The sequence below is a fragment of the Grampus griseus genome, assembly GCF_964374135.1.
Source record: "Grampus griseus genome assembly, chromosome: 15".
Lineage (NCBI taxonomy): Eukaryota > Metazoa > Chordata > Mammalia > Artiodactyla > Delphinidae > Grampus > Grampus griseus.
In genome coordinates this window covers 44553016-44577158 of record NC_139009.1, presented here as the reverse complement: position 1 = coordinate 44577158, position 24143 = coordinate 44553016, and the positions used below count along the sequence as shown (strand labels likewise).

The following is a 24143-nucleotide window of genomic DNA, read 5'->3' as shown; positions in this document are numbered from 1 at the left end:
AAAAAACACAAACACATGGAGCCTAAACAAAACGTTACTAAATAAACAAGAGATCACTGAAGAAATAAAAGAGGAATTCAAAAAATACCTAGAGACAAATGACAATGCAAACACGATGATCCAAAACCTATGGGATGCAGCAAAAGCAGTTCTAAGAGGGAAGTTTATAGCACTACAATCCTATCTCAAGAAACAAGAAAAATCTCAAATAAACAACCTAACCTTACACCAAAAGGAACTAGAGAAAGAAGAACAAACAAAACTCAAAGTTAGTAGAAGGAAAGACATCATAAAAATCATAGCAGAAATAAATGAAAGAGAAACAAAGAAAACAATAGCAAAGATCAATAAAACTGAAAGCTGGTTCTTTGAGAAGATTAACAAAATTGATAAACCTTTAGCCAGACTCATCAAGAAAAAGAGGGAGAGGACTCAAATCAATAAAATTAGGAATGAAAAAGGAGAAGTCATAACAGGCACCACTGAAATATAAAGCATCATAATAAGAGACTACTACAAGCAACTCTGTGCCAGTAAAATGGACAACCTGGAAGAAATGGACAAATTCTTAGAAAGGTATAACCTTCCAAAACTGAACCAGGAAGAAATGGAAAATTTGAACAGACCAATCACAAGTAATGAAATTGAAACTGTGATTAAAATCTTCCAACAAACAGAAGTCCAGGACCAGATGGCTTCAAAGGTGAATTCTATCAAACATTTAGAGAATAGCTAACACCCATCCTTCTCAAACTCTTCCAAAAATTGCAGAGGAAGGAATGCTCCCAAACTCATTCTGTAATGCCACCATCACCCTGGTACCAAAACCAGACAAAGATACTACAAAAAAAGAAAATTACAGGCCAATATCACTGATGAATATAGATGCAAAAATCCTCAACAAAATACTAGCAAACAAAATCCAACAACACATTAAAAGGATCATACACCATGATCAAGTGGGATTTATCCCAGAGATGCAAGGATTCTTCAATATATGCAAATCAATCAATGTGATACACCATATTAACAAATTGAAGAAGAAAAACCATATGATCATCTCAATAGATGCAGAAAAAGCTTTTGACAAAATTCAACACCCATTTATGATAAAAAACTCTCCAGAAAGTGGGCATAGAGGGAACCTACCTCACATAATAAAGGCCATATATGATAAACCCACAGCAAACATCATTCTCAATGGTGAAAAGCTGAAAGCGTTTCCTCTAAGATCAGGAACGAGACAAGGATGTCCACTCTCGCCACTATTATTCAACATAGTTTTGGAAGTCCTAGCCATGGAATTCAGAGAAGAAAAAGAACTAAAAGGAATACAAATTGGAAAAGAAGTAAAATTGTCACTGTTTGCAGATGACATGATGCTATAACTAGATAATCCTAAAGATGCTGCCAGAAAACTTCTAGAGCTAATCAATGAATTCAGTAAAGTTGCAGGATACAAAATTAATGCACAGAAATATCTTGCATTCCTATACACTAACAATGAAAGATCAGAAAGAGAAATTAAGGAAACAATCCCATTCACCATTGCAACGAAAAGAATAAAATACTTAGGAATAAACCTACTAAGGAGTTAAAAGACGTGTACTCAGGAAACTATAAGACAGTGATGAAAGAAATCAAAGGTGACACAAACAGATGGAGAGATATATCATGTTCTTGGATTGGGAGAATCAATATTGTGAAAATGACTATACTACGCAAACCAATCTATAGATTTAATGCAATCCCTATCAAATTACCAATGGCAGTTTTTACAGAACTAGAACAAAAAATCTTAAAATTTGTATGGAGACACACAAGACCCCAAATAGGTGGAAATTACTGAGGGAAGAAATGGAGCTGGAGGAATCAGACTCCCTGACTTCAGACTATACTACAAAGCTACAGTAATCAAGACAATATGGTACTGACACAAAAACAGAAATATAGGTCACAGAACAGGATAGAAAACCCAGAGATAAACCCACGCACCTCCGGTCAACTAATGTATGACAAAGGAAGGAAGGATATACAATGGAGAAAAGACAGTCTCTTCAATAAGTGATGCTGGGAAAACTGGACAGGTACATGTAAAAGAATGAAGTTAGAACACTCCCTAATACAATACACAAAAATAAACTCAAAATGAATTAAAGACCTAAATTAAGACCAGACACTATAAAACTCTTAGAGGAAAACATAGGAAGAACACTCTTTGACATAAATCACAGCAAGATCTTTTTTGACGCACCTCCTAGAGTAATGGAAATAAAAACAAAAATAAACAAATGGGACCTAGTGAAACTTCAAAGCTTTTGCACAGCAAAGGAAACCATAAACAAGGTGAAAAGAGAACCCTCAGAATGGGAGAAAATATTTGCAAATGAATCAATGGACAAAGGATTAATCTCCAAAATATATAAACAGCTCATGCAGCTCAATATTAAAAAAACAAACAACCCAATCAAAAAATGGGCAGAAGACCTAAACAGACATTTCTCCAAAGAAGACATACAGATGGCCAAGAGGCACATGAAAAGCTGCTCATCATCACTAATTATCAGAGAAATGCAAATCCAAACTACAATGAGGTATCCATACCGGTTAGAATGGGCATCATCAGAAAATCTACAAACAACAAATGCTGGAGAGGGTGTCAAGAAAAGGGAACTTTCTTGCACTGTTGGTGGGAATGTCAATTGATACAGCCACTATGGAGAACAGTACGGAGGTTCCTTAAAAAACTAGAAATAGAATTACCATATGACCCAGCAATCCCACTACTGGGCATATACCCATAGGAAACCATAATTCAAAAAGACACATGCACCCTAATGTTCACTGCAGCACTATTTACAATAGCCAGGACATGGAAGCAACTTAAATGCCCATCGACAGATGAATGGATAAAGAAGTTGTGGTATGTATTCCATATATACAATGGAATATTACTCAGCCATAAAAAGGAACGAAATTGAGTCATTTGTAGAGACGTGGATGGATCTAGAGACTGTCATACAGATTGAAGTAAGTCCGAAAGAGAAAAACAAATACTGTATATTAACACATATATGTGGAACCTAGAAAAATGGCACAGATGATCCGGTTTGCAGGGCAGAAATAGAGACAGAGATGTAGAAAAGAAACGTATGGACACCAAGCGGGGAAAGTGGGGTGGTGGTGGTGGTGGTGGTGGTGGGATGAACTGGGAGATTGGGATTGACATATATACACTAATATGTATAAAATAGATAATTAATAAGAACCTGCTGTATAAAAAAATAAAATAAAATAAAAACATAATCCCTAATGTCTGTAGGTTCTGCACAATACAAAGTACTTTCACATGCAGTGTTTTCATTTAATGCTTACAACAAAAAGAGGTAGGTAAGGTAGGTAAGGCAGAGGTAGGTAAGGCAGACATACTCCCCACTTAACACGTAAGGAATGAAAAGTTTAGGAAGGTTAGAGAATTTGGTCAAGGTCACACAATGATAAAATGCTCTTTTTGCAATCTTAGTATTAAGATTTTGTCACTGTTAGTCTGGTCTTAACACCAATATTCTTGAGACATCCCACTTCCAAAGGCACCTCACATTCAGGATCTGCCCCGTCTTTCACTTACTCTCCGTTATTACTGCTTACATGTTAGAAACACATCCTAAAGCAATACTTTGTTTAATAAAGAAAATAATGTTTGTTAAATTAAAAACAGTGCCAGTATAATCATGGAATATGAAAAAACATGAGCTCTTCAAAAAACCATTAAGGCAGTTTCTTCAGTAAGGTTTGACTTAAAGGAATTAATGTTTGCCAAATTACTAGAGAAATTGCTTCCTAAATTAAAGATGAACCAATTAAAATTATATTAGAAATGAGTGAGAATTAAAGTTCTTTTGGTCAACGTGTTTTCAGCTTTCTTCCATATAAAATAATTCTGACAAGAATTAAAATTTTAGTGGCAAATTTCTCGTCTGTAAGACGAGAAAACAGTCTGGGCTTATCCGGAAGTAGAAAGCAGTTCTTCAACAACTTCTAACACAGTGTTGTAGAACCAAGTGCTTCAGTCTATTTAAATTTATACCAGCCTCTATATTCTGGGCTCATAAACAAACCAAGCTCTCAAACTCCTGAAATTCACTCTGAATAGCTAATAGAAAAAGTGGTCTGTAAAAAAGTACAGAAAAAGCTTACATCCAAATATATTCTGTAATTTTTGTAAATCACATTTTTGGAAAGAGGTAGGAAGTAAGTAAAAATCTAAAGATAGGCTTTTTCTTAGTTATGTAAAGTATTTTATTTCTAATCTAAGAAGAGTAGCTCTTTCTTGTATTAGATGTTTTCAGTTCTCACCATTTAAGGTTAGTTGAACAAAATTGTTGATGTTGAAAATTCCATGAAATTCAAATTAAAACTGAGCTAAATGAGGGCTGTCAGACTGATGAGACTAATTCCAAATTTTGCTGTTTTCCAAGAGAATCTCACGATTTTTGCTTTTAATGAGATAGAAACAAGGAAGGCACACACTGACACTCCAACTTGGGGGTAGAGATGTGACTCCCAAAGTTGTCAGGGACCTGGAATATCCTGGCTTCAAAGGAAAGGTAAACTTATTTTGCAAAACAGAAGGAGAAGAATTTGGGTAGAGAGGCAAGGCATTGCAATTAAGGGGCAAGGCTGAGAGGGAAGGGATGGTGGAAGACTTTTTGGTTTGTAAGGGGATCCTTCCCAATACTCATAAAATGCTTGGTGAAGGCATGTGCTATAAAAACGTGAAAGGATGGAGCTTTACACCCAGATTGACATGCAAATGTCGACTGACATGGCAAATCGAGGTGGCCACCAGACAAACACAGGAGGGGGACCATAAGAGTGTAAGACCTGGGAATTAGAAATTGTGGGGAGAGTTTCAGGCTTCCAAAGGCTATAAAACCACCGGGGTCTAAGCTAATTATACACAGATATCTAAATGCTGAGACAATTCCAGGTGATATCTGGGTCATACAGCAAATGATTATTAGGAATCGCACACCAACACATATTAGGGAAATCAGTTTGTAAATTCTGTCTTTTCTCATATTTCCACTCTTCCAAACATGAAGAACCCAATGATGATAATCGTATGATCTCTGAAATCAGACCTCGAGTCAAATCCTAGCTCTGCCCTTTCCTAGCTGTGAGATTAGATCTAGTCACTTAACTTTTCTGAGCCTGTTTCTTCATTCAACAAAAATAGGACAATACATCTTGCAATATCTGGCATATAACAAGTGCTCAATATATATGTGTTTACTGACTGACAGGTTTGCTGTGAAAGAATATGTGACATGAGTACCAAGCACATGTGTGGCCAGGCCCTCAACAAATGTTAGCCTTGGCTTCTATGGTCATTCCATTTTGTGATTATTTGAAGTACCAACCAGGTTTGTAAAAAAGAAAGTGCTTCATATCAGGCATTTTACTTAAAATTTGCAATGGCCACTAACCACGAGAATCTCTCGATTGGTGTTACATGCTATTATTTTTCAACTAATAAAGCAGGGAGCTGATAATTTAGTCATATATAATTATGGGAGCTGAACAATAGTCAAAAAGTACCCAACAATGAACGCTGAAATTTTAACTAGTTGGGTGTAATTGCATTATATCTGTATTTCTACATGGAGTTAAATTCATATTAATGGGACTCTAAAAGTAAAGATCTTATGGTAATTAAGGAGGAGACAGATGAAGCACTAATGAAGGTGGAAATTTCTGGTATTCCAATTACAAAATAAATGAGGTAATTCAGGCTTCAGATGTTCATTTAAAATTATATAGGAAATAATTTCAAGCATGTTTTACACGTTTCAATTAAATCAGTCTATTTACTCAAACTGCTATGTCAAACCATCAAATGTAATTGGTATCATTATTAAAGTAGAAGGTAAGAAATCCATACTATTTAGTGAGATTTACAGTTAAATAAATACCTGTCATTTCTTAGAATAAATATCTGTCATTTAAAAAATCCGTAAGTATATCTGGGGAAAGCTCTAACACACCTCAATTATCTTAAAAAAAAACTTTGCAAAATGTATTAAGATTGATTTTAAAAGGAAAATAAAACATTGGCTCAACGTAAGTGCTTTGAAGTTTAAGCATTTTCAACAGACTTAAAATTCTTGGTTGAGAAAACAGACAACAAAAAGTACACTTAGTCAAAGGAGCACCAATCTGTTTTCAATCATCATTTTATTAATTATTCAGTGCAAGTTTAGAGAAATGATTTAATTAAGAAAGATTACACTTGGGTATTAATATGATAAAATATTCTGACATAATATTTCTAATCCCTGTGGTGATAACAGAAACAAAGAACTACTTGGCAATATAAAAAAAATAAGTTGAATAGAAAATTTGAATTCTAGAGTGCCACTGTTCTACATTCGGGGCTTCAAGTGAAATAGTATTAAATATCCATTTTAGGTGTTGGAGACCCCTTAGGACCAGCTGCTTTGGTGAAAAATGCTATGAACTATCTTAACTACTGGATAGGAGGTACAGCATTTGATATTAATTTTAATGAACTAATCTGTGAATTAGTCTTTTAAACTCTAACATGTTACCATTTCTATTCTACTTTCCCTTATTATTCCTCTTTTCAGAAATCTCCGGAAGGGTGAGCTGTGACAAAGCAAGAGAGAGGCATGGACACATATACACTACCAAACGTAAGGTAGATAGCTAGTGGGAAGCAGCCACATGGCACAGGGATATCGGCTCGGTGCTTTGTGACCGCCTGGAGGGGTGGGATAGGGAGGGTGGGAGGGAGGGAGACGCAAGAGGGAAGAGATATGGGAACATATGTATATGTATAACTGATTCACTTTGTTATAAAGCAGAAACTAACACACCACTGTAAAACAATTATACCCCAATAAAGATGTAAAAAAAAAAAAAAGAAATCTCCAATAGATCTGTTGATCTGAACAAATCTCAAATCCAAACTCTTCATGGTGGCATACATAATCCTCCATTACGTTGTCCCAACTTATTTTCGATTGCCCTATGATATGAGTGCATTATTGCTAAGCTGGTTTAGTAATTCAAAAACACACTTTAAACATGTAACTCCTCACTTGCAAAATAGGCATCCAGTACCTCTGTATAATATTTGACCCATCTTTTAAGGCTCTGTTCTACTCCCACCTCTTACATTGAAGATTTCCTAGTCAACTCCATTTTCCAGGGAGCTCTTCTACCTCTAACCTTTGAAAGCATTTATTGTCTGTGTATATGTAATTTATCATATAATTGTCTCGAATTGTTGAACCTGTCACATGTATCTTATCACCCCTTTGTAGATTATAGTGGTTTTACGTGTAAATTCCATATCCAAGATACATACCCATCCAAGATACATTCTCCTTTTCTTCCTTATGAAAAGAATACAAATTTTGCTTGTATGGCAATGTACCTATTTAAAAATACTCACCTTCCAAAATCCCCTGGCAGGTGGAAAAATGCCCATGTGACCCACATTCTGACTAAAATGAGCAGGAGTCTATTTGTAGAAACCTCCAGAAAAGTTACTGTTTTCCTGATAGAAAGGGACAGAAACATGAATATGATGCTTGGAGGTGGAAGAGCCTTACTATGACCACAAAGAAAAGAGCTATAATGTAAGGACAGAAAAAATCTGGGGCATTGATGATATCATGACACCACTGTACCAGTCCTAGACTGTCTACCTCTAGCTTTCTTATTATTTGAGAAAAATAACTGTTTGATTAAGCTACTCTAATTGGATTTCCATTACATACAGCCAAACAGCAATTCTAAGTGATATGTCTTAACACTATTTTTATAAATAAGATTTTAAATAATTATCAATTATTCAAAGCTTAGCATTGTGCTAGTATGCAGACTACAAAAATAAATACATATGAGCCTTGCTCTACAAAAGTTATCAATTGAAGAAAAGACATACAAAACATACGATTAATACAAGTTGGATGTGACTCATTTAATAAATATTTACTGACTGCATGTATAGCTATGCAACATAGCAGCAGAGGGACCCTTCAGGACAGAAAGGTAAATCAGTCAAGGATTATTTCCTCAAAGAGCTTACAATGGATATGTACTATAATATTTACAATATCAATTGTAAAATATATCAATACAATAGACATAGATATGTTCATTAAAAGCTATAAGGAAATGTGCAGGACTAAGCACTATAAAAAGGAAGCACAAATTAAATCCTAGTTTCAAGGAAGACAAAACGACTTTTTTTAAAATAAATTTATTTATTTATATTTATTTTTGGCTGCACTGGCTCTTCGTTGCTGCGTGTGAGCTTTCTCTAGTTGTGGCGAGTGGGGGCAACTCTTAGTTGCGGCGTGCAGTCTTCCCATTGCAGTGGCTCCTCTTGTGGAGCATAGGCTCTAGGTGTGCAGGCTTCAGTAGTTGTGGAGCGCAGGCTCAGTAGTTGTGGCGCATGGGCTTAGTTGCTCCATGGCACGTGGGATCTTCCCGGACCAGGTCTCGAACCTGTGTCCCCTGCATTGGCAGGTGTATTCTTAACCACGGTACCACCAGAGAAGCCCAAAACTACTTTTAATTTATGAGATCAAGAAAGGGTTATTTCATACAGAAGGTACACTTGTGAAGACCTTGAAGAATGGGTAAGATGTAGGCTCGTGGAAATGGAGGTGGGGTGAAGGAATATTTGAGTTTTAGGGCACAAGGAAGAGAGAAAAATCAAAAAAGTTATAACAAGGTTTTGGGCTAAGATCGTGGTGACAATATTAATAGAAATAATGAAAATAGAAGAAAGTACATATTTTGGAGGGTAGTAAAGGGTTGGATTTGGGACCACACTTATGTTAATAACAAAATCAACATATGGAAAACAAGCTTTGCTTCAACCCTCATCTCACTCCACCTATCATTCAATCCTCTACTCTCTTTCACATCTGCTAAAGGCTTGTGTTTGGCAATTATCTATTATACATGATAATCTCACTTTTACCCCATCATCTTTACTCTAAGCTGGCTTTAACAAGTTAAAAACCCATCTGAAATAAACACTCAACATAATTAACAATGAAAACCTAGAGTTGTGCTGTCCAGTACAGTAGCCTCTATTGGCCCTACTAAAGCCTGCTGGCTGTTTATATTTAAATTAATTAAAATTATATTAAATTAAAATACAGTTTTTCAATATCATTAGCAACATTTTAAGTGCTCAATGGCCACATGTATTGATCAATTGGAGAATTATCACAGAGTTACAGAAAGTTCTATTGGATAGTGATAACCTGGAGCCTTCCTTTGAAGTCAGGAAAAAGTCAAGAAAGCACTGCTATCATCAAAATTTTCAACACTTTTCTAGAGTAGGTTTGAACCTATGCAATGGTTCAAGAAAGGAAAATAAGATCTAAATAATGGAAAACCCAGGAAAATAAAATAAAAATCTAGTAGAATAAATAATTTTAAAAATAAGCTAAAACAAATGTAATCAATTCATATATATCTGCACTAGCAATAATCAGAAAATAAGAGAAAAAGCTCTCACAATTGCAACAAAGGATAAAGTATTTTGAAATCATCTTAACAAAAATGTGCTAAAGCTATATGAATAAAATTAAAAATATAATTAGGAAGTAAAAATAATAAGATAAATAGATATATTTTATGTTTTGCCAGATTTATTGAGAAATAATTGACATACAACATTGTGTAAGTTTAAGGTATACAACATGATGATTTGGTATATGTATATATTGTGCAATGATTACCACAATAAAGTTAGTTAACACATCCATCACCTCATATTGTTACCATTTTGTGTGTGTGGTAAGAACATTTAAGATTACTCTCTCAGCAACGTTCAATTATAAAATACAGTACTGTTAACTACAGACAACATACTATATATTATTTGATGAGAAGATATTATAAATATGTCAATCTCCCCAAATTAATCTTTACATTTAACATAATTTTAATAAAAAATTCAAGTTGCAAAAAATGTTTGCAACTTGACAGATTATTCTCATATTTATCTGGAAGATGACCAGCTGTTACACTAGCCAAAAAACTTTAAGAGGTTTTGCTCAAGCAGACATCAACTGACACATACTAAAGACACTCAAAAATTAAAATAGACCAGAGGGCAGACAGCAGAAGCAAGAAGAAATATAATCCTTCAGCCTGTGGAATAAAACCCACATTCATAGAAAGATAGACAAGATGAAAAGGCAGAGGGCTATATACTGGATGAAGGAACAAGATAAAACCCCAGAAAAACAACTAAATGAAGTGGAGATAGGCAACCTTCCAGAAATAGAATTCAGAATAATGATAAGATGATCCAGGACCTCGGAAAAGGAATGGAGGCAAAGATCGAGAAGATGCAAGAAATGTTTAACAAAGACTTAGAATAATTAAATAACAAACAAACAGAGATGAACAATACAATAACTGAAATGAAAAATGCACTAGAAGGAATCAATACCAGAATAACTGAGGCAGAAGAACGAATAAGTGACCTGGAAGACAGAATGGTGGAATTCACTGCTGTGGAACAGACTAAAGAAAAAAGAATGAAAAGAAATGAAGACAGCCTAAGAGACCTCTGGGACAACATTAAATGCAACAACATTCCCATTATAGGGGTCCCAGAAGGAGAAGAGAGAGAGAAAGTCGAAAAATTTCCTAACATGGGAAAGGAAATAGCCACCCAAGTCCAGGAAGCACAGAGAGTCCCATACAGGATAAACCCAAGGAGAAACACGCTGAGACATATAGTAATCAAACTGGCAAAAATTAAAGACAAGGAAAAATTATTGAAAACAGCAAGGGGAAAATGACAAATAACATACAAGGGAACTCCCATAAGGTTAACAGCTGATTTCTCAGCAGAAACTCTACAAGCCAGAAGGGAGTAGCATGATATACTTAAAGTAATGAAAGGGAAGAAACTACAACCAAGATTACTCTACCTGGCAAGGATCTCATTCAGATTAGATGGAGAAATTAAAAGCTTTACAGACAAGCAAAAGCTAAGAGAATTCAGCACCACCAAACCAGCTCTACAACAAATGCTAAAGGAACTTCTCTAAGTGGGAAACACAAGAGAAGAAAAGGACCTACAAAAACAAACCCAAAACAATTAAGAAAATGGTCAGAGGAACATTCATATCAATAATTACCTTAAACGTGAATGGATTAAATGCTCCAACCAAAAGACACAGACTTGCTGAATGGATACAAAAACAAGACCCATATATATGCTGTCTACAAGAGACCCACTTCAGACCTAGGGACACATACAGACTGAAAGTGAGGGCATGGAAAAAGATATTCCATGCAAATGGAAATCAAAAGAAAGCTGGAGTAGCTATACTCATATCAGATAAAATAAACTTTAAAATAAAGAATGTTACAAGAGACAAGGAAGGACACTGCATAATGAACAAGGGATCAATCCAAGAAGAAGATATAACAATTATAAATATATATGCACCCAACATAGGAGAACCTCAATGCATAAGGCAATTGCTAACGGCTAAAAAAGAGGAAATCGACAGTAACACAATAATAGTTGGGGACTTTAACACCTCACTTACATGAATGGACAGATCATCCAAAATGAAAATAATTAAGGAAACAGAAGCTTTAAATTACACAATAGACCAGATAGATTTAATTGATGTTTACAGGACATTCCATCCAAAAAGAGCAGATTACACTTTCTTCTCAAGTCCACACGGAACATTCTCCAGGATAGATCACATCTTGGGTCACAAATCAAGCCTCAGTAAATTTAAGAAAATTGAAATCATATCAAGCATCTTTTCTGACCACAACGCTACAAGATTAGAAGTGAATTACAGGGAAAAAAACGTAAAAAACACAAACACATGGAGGCTAAACAATACATTACTAAATAACCAAGAGATCACTGAAGAAATCAAAGAGGAATTCAAAAAATACCTAGACACAAATGACAATGCAAACACAACGATCCAAAACCTATGGGATGCAGCAAAAGCAGTTCTAAGAGGGAAGTTTATAGCTATATGAGCCTACCTCAAGAAACAAGAAAAATCTCAAATAAACAATCTAACCTTACACCTAAAGGGACTAGAGAAAGAACAAACAAAACCCACAGTTAGCAGAAGGAAAGAAATCATAAAGATCAGAGCAGAAATAAATGAAATAGAAACAAAGAAAACAATAGCAAATATCAATAAAACTGAAAGCTGTTTCTTTGAGAAGATAAACAAAATTGATAAACCATTAGCCAGAATCATCAAGAGGGAGAGGACTCAAATAAAATTAGAAATGAAAAAGGAGAAGTTACAACAGACACCGCAGAAATACAAAGCATCCTAAGAGACTACTACAAGCATCTCTATGCCAATGAAATGGACAACCTGGAAGAAATGGACAGATTCTTAGAAAGGTGTAACCTTCCAAGACTGAACCAGGAAGAAATAGAAAATATGAACAGACCAATCACAAGTAATGAAATTGAAACTGTGATTAAAAATCTTCCAACAAACAGAAGTCCAGGACCAGATGGCTTCACAGGTGTATTCTATCAAATATTTAGAGAAGAGCTAACACCCATCCTTTTTAAACTCTTCCAAAAACGTGCAGAGGAAGGAACACTCCCAAACTCATTCCATGATGCCACCATCACCCTGATACCAAAACCAGACAAAGATACTACAAAAAAAGAAAATTACAGACCAATATCATTGATGAATATAGATGCAAAAATCCTCAACAAAATACTAGCAAACAGAATGCAACAACACATTAAAAGGATCATACACCATGATCAAGTGGGATTTATCCCAGGGATGCAAGGATTCTTCAATATATGCAAATCATTCAATGTGATACATCATATTAACAAATTGAAGAAGAAAAACCATATGATCATCTCAACAGATGCAAAAAAAGCTTTTGACAAAATTCAACACCCATTTATGACAAAAACTCTCCAGAAAGTGGGCATAGAGGGAACCTACCTCAACATAAAAGGCCAAATATGACAAATCCACAGCAAACATCATTCTCAATGGTGAAAAACTGAAAGCATTTCCTCTAAGATCAGGAATGAGACAAGGATGTCCACTCTCACCACTATTATTCAACATAGTTTTGGAAGTCATAGCCACAGCAATCAGAGAAGGAAAAGAAATACAAATTGGAAAAGAAGTAAAACTGTCACTGTTTGCAGATGCCTTGATACTATATATAGAGAATCCTAAAAATGCCACCAGAAAACTACTAGAGCTAATCAATGAATTTGGTAAAGTTGCAGGATACAAAATTAATGCACAGAAATCTCTTGCATTCCTATACACTAATGATGAAAAATCTGAAAGAGAAATTATGGATACACTCCCATTTACCATTGCAACAAAAAGAATAAAATACCTAGGAATAAACCTACCTAGGGAGAGAAAAGACCTGTATGCAGAAAACTATCAGACACTGATGAAAGAAATCAAAGGTAACACAAACAGATGGAGAGATATACCATGTTCTTGGATTGGAAGAATCAAAACTGTGAAAATGACTATACTACCCAAAGCAATCTACAGATTCAGGGCAATCCCTATCAAATTACCAATGGCATTTTTTACAGAACTAGAACAAATTCTTAAAATTTGTATGGAGACACAAAAGACCCCGAATAGCCAAAGCAGTCTTGAGGGAAAAATACGGAGATGGAGGAATCAGACTCCCTGACTTCAGACTATACTACAAAGCTACAGTCATCAAGAAAATATGGTACTGGCACAAAAACAGAAACATAGATCTATGGAACAAGACAGAAAGCCCAGAGATAAACCCACACACCTATGGTCAACTAACCTATGACAAAGGGGGCAAGGATGTACAATGGAGAAAAGACAGTCTCTTCAATAAGTGGGGCTGGGAAAACTGGACAGCTACACGTAAAAGAATGAAATTAGAACACTCCCTAATACCATATGCAAAAATAAACTCAAAGTCGATTAGAAGCCTTAATGTAAGACCAGTAAAACTCTTCAAGGAAAACATGGGAGGAACACTCTTTGACATAAATCACAGCAAGATCTTTTTTGATCCACCTCCTAGAGTAATGGAAATAAAAACAAAAATTAACAAATGGGACCTAATGAAACTTCAAAGCTTTTGCACAGCAAAGGAAACCATAAGCAAGACGAAAAGACAACCCTCAGAATGGGAGAAAATATTTGCAAACGAATCCACGGACAAAGGATTAATCTCCAAAATATATAAACAGCTCATGCAGCTCAATATTAAGAAAACAAACAACCCAATCAAAAAATGGGCAGAAGACCTAAATAGACATTTCTCCAAAAAAGACATACAGATGGCCAAGAAGCACATGAAAAGTTGCTCAACATCACTAATTATTAGAGAAATGCCAATCAAAACTACAATGAGGTATCACCTCACACCAGTTAGAATGGATACCATCAGAAAATCTACAAGCAACAAATGCTGGAGAGGGTGTGGAGAAAAGGGAACCCTCTTGCACTGTTGGTGGGAACATAAAGTGATACAGCCACTATGGAGAACAGTATGGAGGGTCCTTAAAATACTAAAAATAGAATTACCATATGATCCAGTAATCCCACTACTGGGCATATACCCAGAGAAAACCATAATTCAAAAAGACACATGCACCCCAAAGTTCATTGCAGCACTATTTACAATAGCCAGGTCATGGAAGCAACCTAAATGCCCATTGACAGACAAACGGATAAAGAAGATGTGGTACATATATACAATGGAATATTACTCAGCCATAAAAAGGAACGAAATTGAGTCATTTGTTGAGACATGGATGGATCTAGAGACTGTCATACAGAGTGAAGTAAGTCAGAAAGAGAAAAACAAATATCGTATATTAACACATGTATGTGGAACCTAGAAAAATGGTACAGATGAACTGGTTTGCAGGGCAGAAGTTGAGACACAGATGTAGAGAACAAACGTATGGACACCAAGGGGGAAAACTGCTGTGGGGTGGGGATGGTGGTGTGCTGAATTGGGCAATTGGGATTGACATGTATACACTGATGTGTGTAAAATTGATGACTAATAAGAACCTGCAGTATAAACAAACAAACAAACAATAAAAACAACTAATACTAAACTTTCTTTGGGTTATTTGTATGGAAATATGTTAATATAAATGTTTCTGACATTACATGAAATTTCTAAAAATCTTATATGTTCTGGTATAATGTTATAAGTCATAATTCTAGTTATTACTTAAAAATGTATATCTCAGAAATAACTAAATTTCCTTGTCAATTGCATTATTATGAACTTTCATCAAATCTTTAACTGTGGTCATTTTTAAGTCTTTTGTCATTTACAGACAGTTCTGGGTGTACTCTGATGCTTTTGCAAAAATGTTCCTATAAAAGGGTTTCATCTTCAAGTAATTCATGGAAAAGACTCTGACAAGTACAGGTTTCTGGTAACTGACTATACTGCTGAACTGAATGAATAAGCATTTTCAGAAGTCTAATGGAAAACTGATGAATTCATAAAATGCTAACAAAAGATCAAGATGAAAAAAATAATTAATTACATGGGACTGAGTGAACTGATGAGGATGATTATAATTTTTGTGACTTTCTGTTTGAATTAAAAAAAACATCCCACAAGGACTCAGAGGCAAAAAATATACAAATCAATTTTCACTGCAAAGTAAAGGAGCTGTTACAGTGGAGGATTACTGGACTGAATGTCAATATTATGACATAGTATGAGTGTGTTTTGTGTTTGGTAATTGCAGTCATTGTTGCTTTTGTTATGGTCATCCATTTACAATGCTTGGTGTCAGTTTATTTATCTCTTGTAAAAATAAAATACAGTGTGTGTGTGTGTGTGTGTGTGTGTGTGTGTGGAAAAAAAATAGGATTTAAAAAAATAATTAAAATAGTATGGATCTTGCACAGGAATGGAAATTGATCAATGAAACAAAACTTTAAAGCCTAGGAACAGATCCATTGTTTAAATTAGCAGAGGGATAGATTATTTAAGCATTTTAGAAAAAAAATAAAGTAGATTCCTGTCCCGTAATATGTAAGATAAATTTTATATTGGTTGAAGTTTTTAGTTTTAAAATAGAAAACACCAAAGTACTAGAAGAACACAGAGCTGAATAATTTTAAAATATTTGTATTGGTAAGGAATTCCTAAGCATGATCCCAAAAGCAGAAACCATAATGAGACTGACAGATTGGATTCATAAAGATGTAAGAATTATGTATGGCACAAACTCTGCCATAAACAATTATCAAGGAATTTTTTAATGGCCTAATTTTTAATCATCATGAACTTTGCTAAATATATTTATTTTATACATCAAAAAAATGGCATGTCATATAGCCAAAAGTAATGATCATGGGGATATATATATTTACTGACATGGAAAGATATTTGCAAAAAAAATTATACCTAAGTATGTATGGTGTGCTTCCTTTTTATAAAAAATTATGTACCTAGTCATAAATTTACATATTTTATTATGTAATTGAAAGTCTGGAAGAATATATAACAAAATCTTAATAGCAGTTATCTCTAGATGGTATTATAATGGGTATTCTTTTTATTTGATCTGTATCTTCTAATTTTTCTAAAAGTAAATCTATAATAAATAAATTTACGTTTAGAAAAAGTTTTAAAAAAAGGATATATTTTAAAATTCTTGTGGTGAAAATAGCCAAGACATTAAAAAAAAAAAAAGGTAGCTTTGAGACTTCCCTGGCCATCCAGTGGTTGAGACTTTACCTTCTAATGCAGGGGGTGTGGGTTCGATCCCTGACCAGGGAGCTAACATCCCACATGCCTCACAGCCAAAAAAACAAAACAGAAGCAATATTGTAACAAATTCAAGAAAGACTTTAAAAATGGTCCACATCAAAAAAAAAAAAGGTAGCTTCTATTAAAATGTGGTTATTTCTAGGTGGTAGGATTATAGGTGACAAATTTTCTTCTGTACATAAAGTTTTTTAATATTTTTGTACAGGAATATATTTAGTCTTTTAGTCAAAACAAAATGAACTTGATTTATCAAATGCATCTGGCTACTGTGCAGCTACAAACTACACAACTACTTTTTTTTTTTTTTGCGCTACGCGGGCCTCTCCCCGCCGCGGCCTCTCCCGCCGCGGAGCACAGGCTCCGGACGCACAGGCTCCGGACGCACAGGCCCAGCGGCCATGGCTCACGGGCCCAGCCGCTCCACGGCACGTGGATTCCTCCCAGACCCGGGCACGAACCCGTGTCCCCTGCATCGGCAGGCGGACTCTCAATCACTGCGCCACCAGGGAAGCCCCACAACTACTTTTTAAAAGGAAATCTGCTAACCCAATTGGTGAATTGACTAATGAAGAATGCAGTTGCGGTCCTCATTTTCATACTTATCACCAAGGTCATATAAAATAAGCTGTGTGTGCAGTGTCAGAAATAAAGCCATTTTCTTTGTACTCTTCTTGTGTTTTCACTCCTATTTTGATTCTGGGAGTAGGGAAGTAGAGAGTAAAGGCCTACATGACAGGCCACTATTAGCATGATCATAACTGGGTTATTCCAGCCCCAGTAAAGCACAGAGAAATGCATTCAGTCAGCAGTTCAGGGAAAAGGAGATAACATCTAAGGCTCCAGGATGACAGATGAACTCAAACTAAAATTAAAAAGCGAAACAAAGTAGAAATTCTATGTGCAGTTTGATATGTAATCTATGGCAACTGTTTCCTATAATGTGAAAGGCAATCCATCCACTATGGTTATCCAAAGATCATGCTCACCCTAAGTGTCATTAGCCAGAGAAATTAACAAATTTTCCAAAAGGTTCCTGCATCTCCAAAAATAAGTAAAAGCTCAGGCAGTATGAAAATCAGTTAAGACAAAGCCTCCAGCTTCAAATGGAAAAACAATCTAAAATGTGCCCTGCTAAAAATCTAATACAGCCACACCATCACCCCTACCACTACACCAAATTCATTCATTTCCTTTGTTTATTCCTTCATTCACCTACAATGAGTACCTACTATGTGCCAAGCGCTAAAGCAGGCAGTAGGTGGAGCTTACAATCATTCCCTTATCAAATGTAAACACGTTATGCCCCTGATTAAAATCCTGCCAGATATAAATTAGCTAAAAATAAATGAGAGAAAAAAAAGGAATAAAGCAGAATTCCTGGCATCATGAGAGATACAGGTTTGCTCTGAGTAAATTTTCAAGCTCTGATTATCCTACCTTTCTGATCAAGTAGAGATGGAAATAATGAGTTTTAAAGTTGAGAAGAAAGAGAGCACTGTAATACAATACATAGAGAAATGGTAGATGTCATTTAGATATCTGAAACCCAGAAAGGGTAGGGAAAAAAGCTGGTGAGACTAGAGTTAAATTTATTCTTTAGTAAGTAAATCAATTATAATATTTAGGAATTAAATATAACCAGTAATACCTGAAAATTGAACATCATAGTCCTCAAAGTAAAATAAAAATTCTACACTCAAACATAGAAATAACAAAACTGCCCATAGCCAGGTCTGGTTATAGAAGACATCAAAGCTGTTCTTCATAGTCTTTCACCCCAGCGAAGTAGATCAGGATGCTCATAGCCTCCACAGAACAAGGGCTAACAGTAGTTAGGTTTGTCTCAAAACCTAGGACATACCTAAATTCTTTGTATTTCACGTCAGGTCCTGGACATCAGATTTAAATATCATTGTAATACTATACTTTAATATGGATCTAGAATAGAGAAACTATTTACCAACTTAGTTAAACAGATAGAAATCAGGATGTGAAAGTCTTTTTTTTCACCATCAGGAACTGCTGAGTACTCTATAGCAGTATTTCTCAAGCTCACATCTATGAATATATTATTAAAGGTCTTCAAATTCTTGGCGATGTTTTAAAAAAAATTTGTTTTAATTTTTACGACCATCTTTTTTTTAACATCTTTATTGGAGTATAATTGCTCTGCAATGGTGTGTTAGTTTCTGATTTATAACAAAGTGAATCAGCTATATATATATATATATCCCCATATGTCCTCCCTCTTGCATCTCCCTCCCTCCCACCCTCCCTATCCCACCCCTCTAGGTGACGACCATCTTTTAAAAAGAAATTTAAAGATAGTATGCATCTTTTGGATGACCCCGTGCAACTGTGTATTGCTGTAAGATTTTTATGCAGTAGTTTGTATGTGCAACTGAGTTCATTGATTAACATTAGGGATAGCTGACTGGAAGGCTCTATATAAACAAAGTAGTGGGAGAGCCCAATATCATCTTTGACTGTGCCAGCTCATATCAATTTATTGGAAATAAGTATGGTCTAAATTTTCCAAAAAGAGTTTTTCTATCCCTGATCCTAGCAATAGTTGCACTGGATACCTATTTAATGAAGACATCAATTAGGCTAACTTTTTCTCCAAGTATCAGTAATAAAGCTTTACAGAGTTGCCAAGTGATATGTCTTTAATGTGCTGTTTCAAGACTATTCACTGAGGTTTGATTTGCCCAAGTTCCAATCAGAGACGTAAAGTTATTAATATTGTTTGAATAACATACTTATGTAAACAGGCATTGGCTGAGTAAGTATTATCAAAATCCAAACACAGAAAACAGATGAACCACAACACTAGACTTGGAGTGACATCTTTCTGCTATAATTCTCCAAATCAATGCTATTTCAGCAAATCAGTGTCACCCATCCCATTAAATCCATGTTGATTTAAATTGAATTGTAATGTTCATTTGAATTATAATGATTTTGTAGTCTTATTTAATTTGTACATTTGTCTTGGTTTTATTTAGAATAAGTTATAAGCATAAAATATGTAGTTTTATGTTTGTGAATACTAATTAACATAAGTAATTAGTAAAACGAGTAATTTAAGTAATATTATAATAACAATTTCAGTCAGTACTGGAAGTTCACAGGGATTCTATTTTATTTTATTTTTCTTCAAGAGGGTGGGATACATCTCTCAACTTGAGGAACTCTGCTTCATAATGTATATTAATTTTATCTAGGATTTAAGAGAAAGAGGGCATAGCACCATGTTTCTCAACAGCAGCTTAGATTTTACTTTTTTTATTTCAAAGTAAGCTGCTCTGCATTGTTGCTTCTGCTTTGTTCCCCAACTTCAAAGCTCAAAGTGGCAGGCCATCTGGAGATGGCCAGAAATGGACACCCTCAGGAAAAGTCTCTATACTATAACAGTCACTATACTGAATATAATTGCTTTCATTTTTGTCTAAACTGTCAGTTTCTGTAGAGACAGGATGGCGTCAAAGCCTGTCACAACTGGGAGGCTTAATAAACGTTTGCCAAATGAAGGTCATTTTCTCAACTCTGCTTACTCCAGTCTGGTTCAAACAAAGTGCTTCAGAACAATGTCTTGATATAGTTATTTTAACTGTATAAGAAATACTCTACAAGAAGTGTATAGTTGTTGATGGATCAAATAGTCACAATCTACTAGCAATTATCAATAACCTTGGAGACTGACCTCTGTAGGAGGCTCTCTGGATGATAAGAAACAATTCTAAAATGACACGAACAGTACATTCAAATATTCCAGAGAAAATAAAAACATGAGTAACTTTCACCTCCTTTCCATAAAAATCATTAACTATGAAATAATGAATACCCCAAAGAAGTCAAAAAGCCAATATGGAATGAAAATAAGAAGTATATTCAAAAGTAGTGTTTAAAATGCATCATTTAAATATATTTTCTCAAATCTACTAGTTCATAAAAATGAAAAGATCCCCTATGTCCCCCACAAAAAATATATTTTAAGAAAACAGATTTTTAAAAAATTTCTGGGTGGTACTAACCTGGAAGCCAACAAACATTCCTAGCTTCATTCTTAAGAACTTATGAAATACATCTGCAAAAATAAACAGCTTAAAAAAGCTGAGCTTGCCAAAAAAATTAATAAATAAAACCCAAAACTTGTTTTTGTAATTTCCTCAATATTTTTCTTTAATAATGGAGAAATCAAAGTAAAAGCTAATCACATACACAGTCACACAATAGGGTGTAAGGACACAATCTGACAAATGACTAATTCTATAAAATTTGATTTATGACACGGAATATTGCTCAATACTATATGAAAGTCACATTTTTTCTTTTTACTGTTCTCTGTAACTGGGACCTATAGCAAGCCCTGAAAAAAACAAAAAACAAAAAAAAAAACAAAACAAAACCTCTCCTTTCCCTCTGAAGTCTAAACATAAATTCTTATCAGCAGGCTATCTAATGAGTTAAGTCAATCACTAAGCCACTATTTCAATTTGTGCTTCTGCAGCAAAGAAGGCTTTGGAGCTAAGAAAATCATTTCTGTTGTATCCTGCTATTCTGGACAAAAACTAATCTCCTGCCCAACCCTGGGGGGGTCACATGATGCCAAACTAATGGAAAGTCATCTAGAGATTAAACTCCAACAATTAAAAAGACACACACACACACACACACACACACACACTACACTTTCATTCAACATTATAGGATTTTAAAAGTACCTTGTAGTAACCTTAGGAAAAACAATATAGATGAAGACTGTCACATAAGTTGAAAATAAGAAGTCCAAGATTAAGGCCAGTATATTATTAACATCAGGATCAGAACTGAAAGAGAAAAAGAGAGAAGAGAGGAAGGAGACAGATGGACAGAGGGAGAAACCACTTTAGGACTGCAGGGGAAAAAATAACTAAAAATATTTTTTATGTCAATTGAACTACAGTAGACAAAAACTTAGAGTCAAAAAAAAACTAGAGGGTGAATGCAACTAGAAGACCTCCAACTGAATTATGCAAGGTCAAGGAAAAAGTAAGCTTGACATCTCCCTGTGCTGGAAGCTTACACAAACCAAATGAGGAACGTAGCCCAGAAGATACATTTTATGGGTATGTGTGAGGTCCTGGAACATTCTGTGTGGTAACAATTTTAGGATTTCAGAAATTCCACAGGATAGCAAGTTCATTAACCTTCTCCCTCTAATCCACACTTTGGCCACTATTCTAATTATGTGTTCAAAAATGCCCAATATTGAATGTACGCAAAGAACTTGAAAGTTAAGTTTCAGAGGGAAAACTGGAGCAATACCATTATAGATTACCAAAAAAAATATTATGGAAAAAGTCCAAACTGATAAGAAGGATGGTTTATAATCAACAAGGACCTACTACATAGCACAGGGAACTCTATTCAATATTATGTAATAACCTATATGGGAAAAAAAATCTAAAAAAGAATGCATATATATATGTGCATAACTGAATCACTTTGCTGTACACCTGAAACTAATACAATATTGTAAATCAACTATACTCTAATATAAAATAAAAATTAAATTAAAAAAAAGGACAGTTTATGGTTTATGTTCCACCCACTCAACTCTGGAGTACTAAAGTGTACATTTGCATCTTTATTACTGCAGAGTTGTACTAAATATTGACTCCAAGCTACCCCAGAAAATCTAGCTACCATTATCTTTAATCGTGATTCATACCTGCACTGACAAAAATGTATGCAAGATGCCAGTGATGATTAATTTTATGTGTCAACATGGCTAGACTACGGTGCTCAGTTGTTTGGTTAAACACTAGATTAAATGTTGCTGTGAAGTTATTTTTTAGATTTGATTAACATTTATAATCAGTTGACTTTAAGTAAAGCAGATTATCCTCCATAATGTGGGTGAGCCTCATCTGATTAGTTAAAGGCCTTAAAAGAAAAGACTAAAGTTTCCGAGAGAAGGAATTCTGTCTCCAGCCTGTAACTTAGATATTTCCAGTCAGCCAGCCTGCCCTACACATTTCAGATTTGCCAGCTCCCACAATAATAAAACTCTTTCTCTCTTTCCATATCCATATATACATATGGATATCAATATATGGTGTGTGTATGTGTATTGTGTGCATATATATATATTAATATACTATATACACATACTATTGATTCTGCTTCTCTGAAGAACGCTGCCCAAAGAATGCCCAAAACCATAAGAGTAAGTTTACTGCATTTATCCTAACATTATGCAAATTTTATAACTTGAGGAAAACATTGGCTATCATAAAATATACAAGGTTTTCAAATAACCTGAGTTAACGTGGAGAAAGCCTACAAATGTTCCCCCTATGGTTTATAGCTTTTATTACACATATTAAGAGTTTAAAACAGATTGCACCCCCTACCGGGGAACATTTAGTTTGCATTTCCAAATTATATTTTGGAGTAAGTGAATTTCACGTACTCTATAATTATGGAAAAGATCACAAAAAGGACTCAATGGATTGGTACACCTGTTTCAGGAAACAAAGAGACACCAATATCATGGAGAATTTATATAACACTAATAGGCACCTGATATAAATAAAGGATGTCATTTGTGAAAACTACAAGTCTTAGGTCTGTCAAAGCACGGAGGATAAATTATCCTGTTTTCAAAGTGCCTTTTAGTAGATTAGTTTTGAATCAAAAACAATATAGATAGAATTTACTAATTATACCTTTAGGAAAGTGACAGACAACCTAATTAAATGAAAACATATAATAACATGTTTGGGATATAAACATTTTAGAAACATCACAAGACTTGAAAAAAAAAACTTTTTCAGTGAATAGGAAAAGAATTCAAAGTCATTCTCTAAGCATAGCCAGCAATGACAATAAATAACAGATCTAAATTGCAGTTCATGACATGTGCCTCTAATTCACAATGTTATCCATCATAAATATTTAAGAAAAATATTTGCAAGCAAATAAGTTACAATGACATCTTGAGCCCAAGGTCCCAAACTTAAAAGCCAAATACCTTCAAGGAGAGGGAACTTAACAAAAATCTGGGAAGTATAAAGAAGTAAATTAGAACAGTAAATACATGAATTAGTAAAAGAGAATATAACCATAAATATCTAGAAAATATACTCGAAAAGGGAATTTCTGTTTGATTAGCACATTACTCATAATTACTGATACATATTTAACCCTAAAGAAAAGACTGTATCACGTGAAAGATGCAAAATTAGCTGCAGAGGAGTATCCCTGACCCAATTACGTGAGATACTTTA

The 24143-nt window shown here is 34.7% G+C and overlaps 1 protein-coding gene across 2 annotated transcripts in view; it reads right to left on the bottom strand.

Annotated features, from left to right (window-relative positions):
- Nucleotides 1-24143, bottom strand: part of ACYP2 (acylphosphatase 2) — a 175327-nt gene that overhangs the window by 67229 nt on the left and 83955 nt on the right. Inside the window, exon 4 of one of the 2 annotated variants that reach the window (XM_082672872.1) lies at nt 21594-21698. The exons of the other annotated variant lie outside the window; for it this stretch is intronic. Coding sequence (XP_082528998.1) covers nt 21594-21698 — 105 coding nt within the window. The remainder of the gene's footprint in view (nt 1-21593; nt 21699-24143) is intronic. 2 annotated transcript variants of the gene reach the window in all.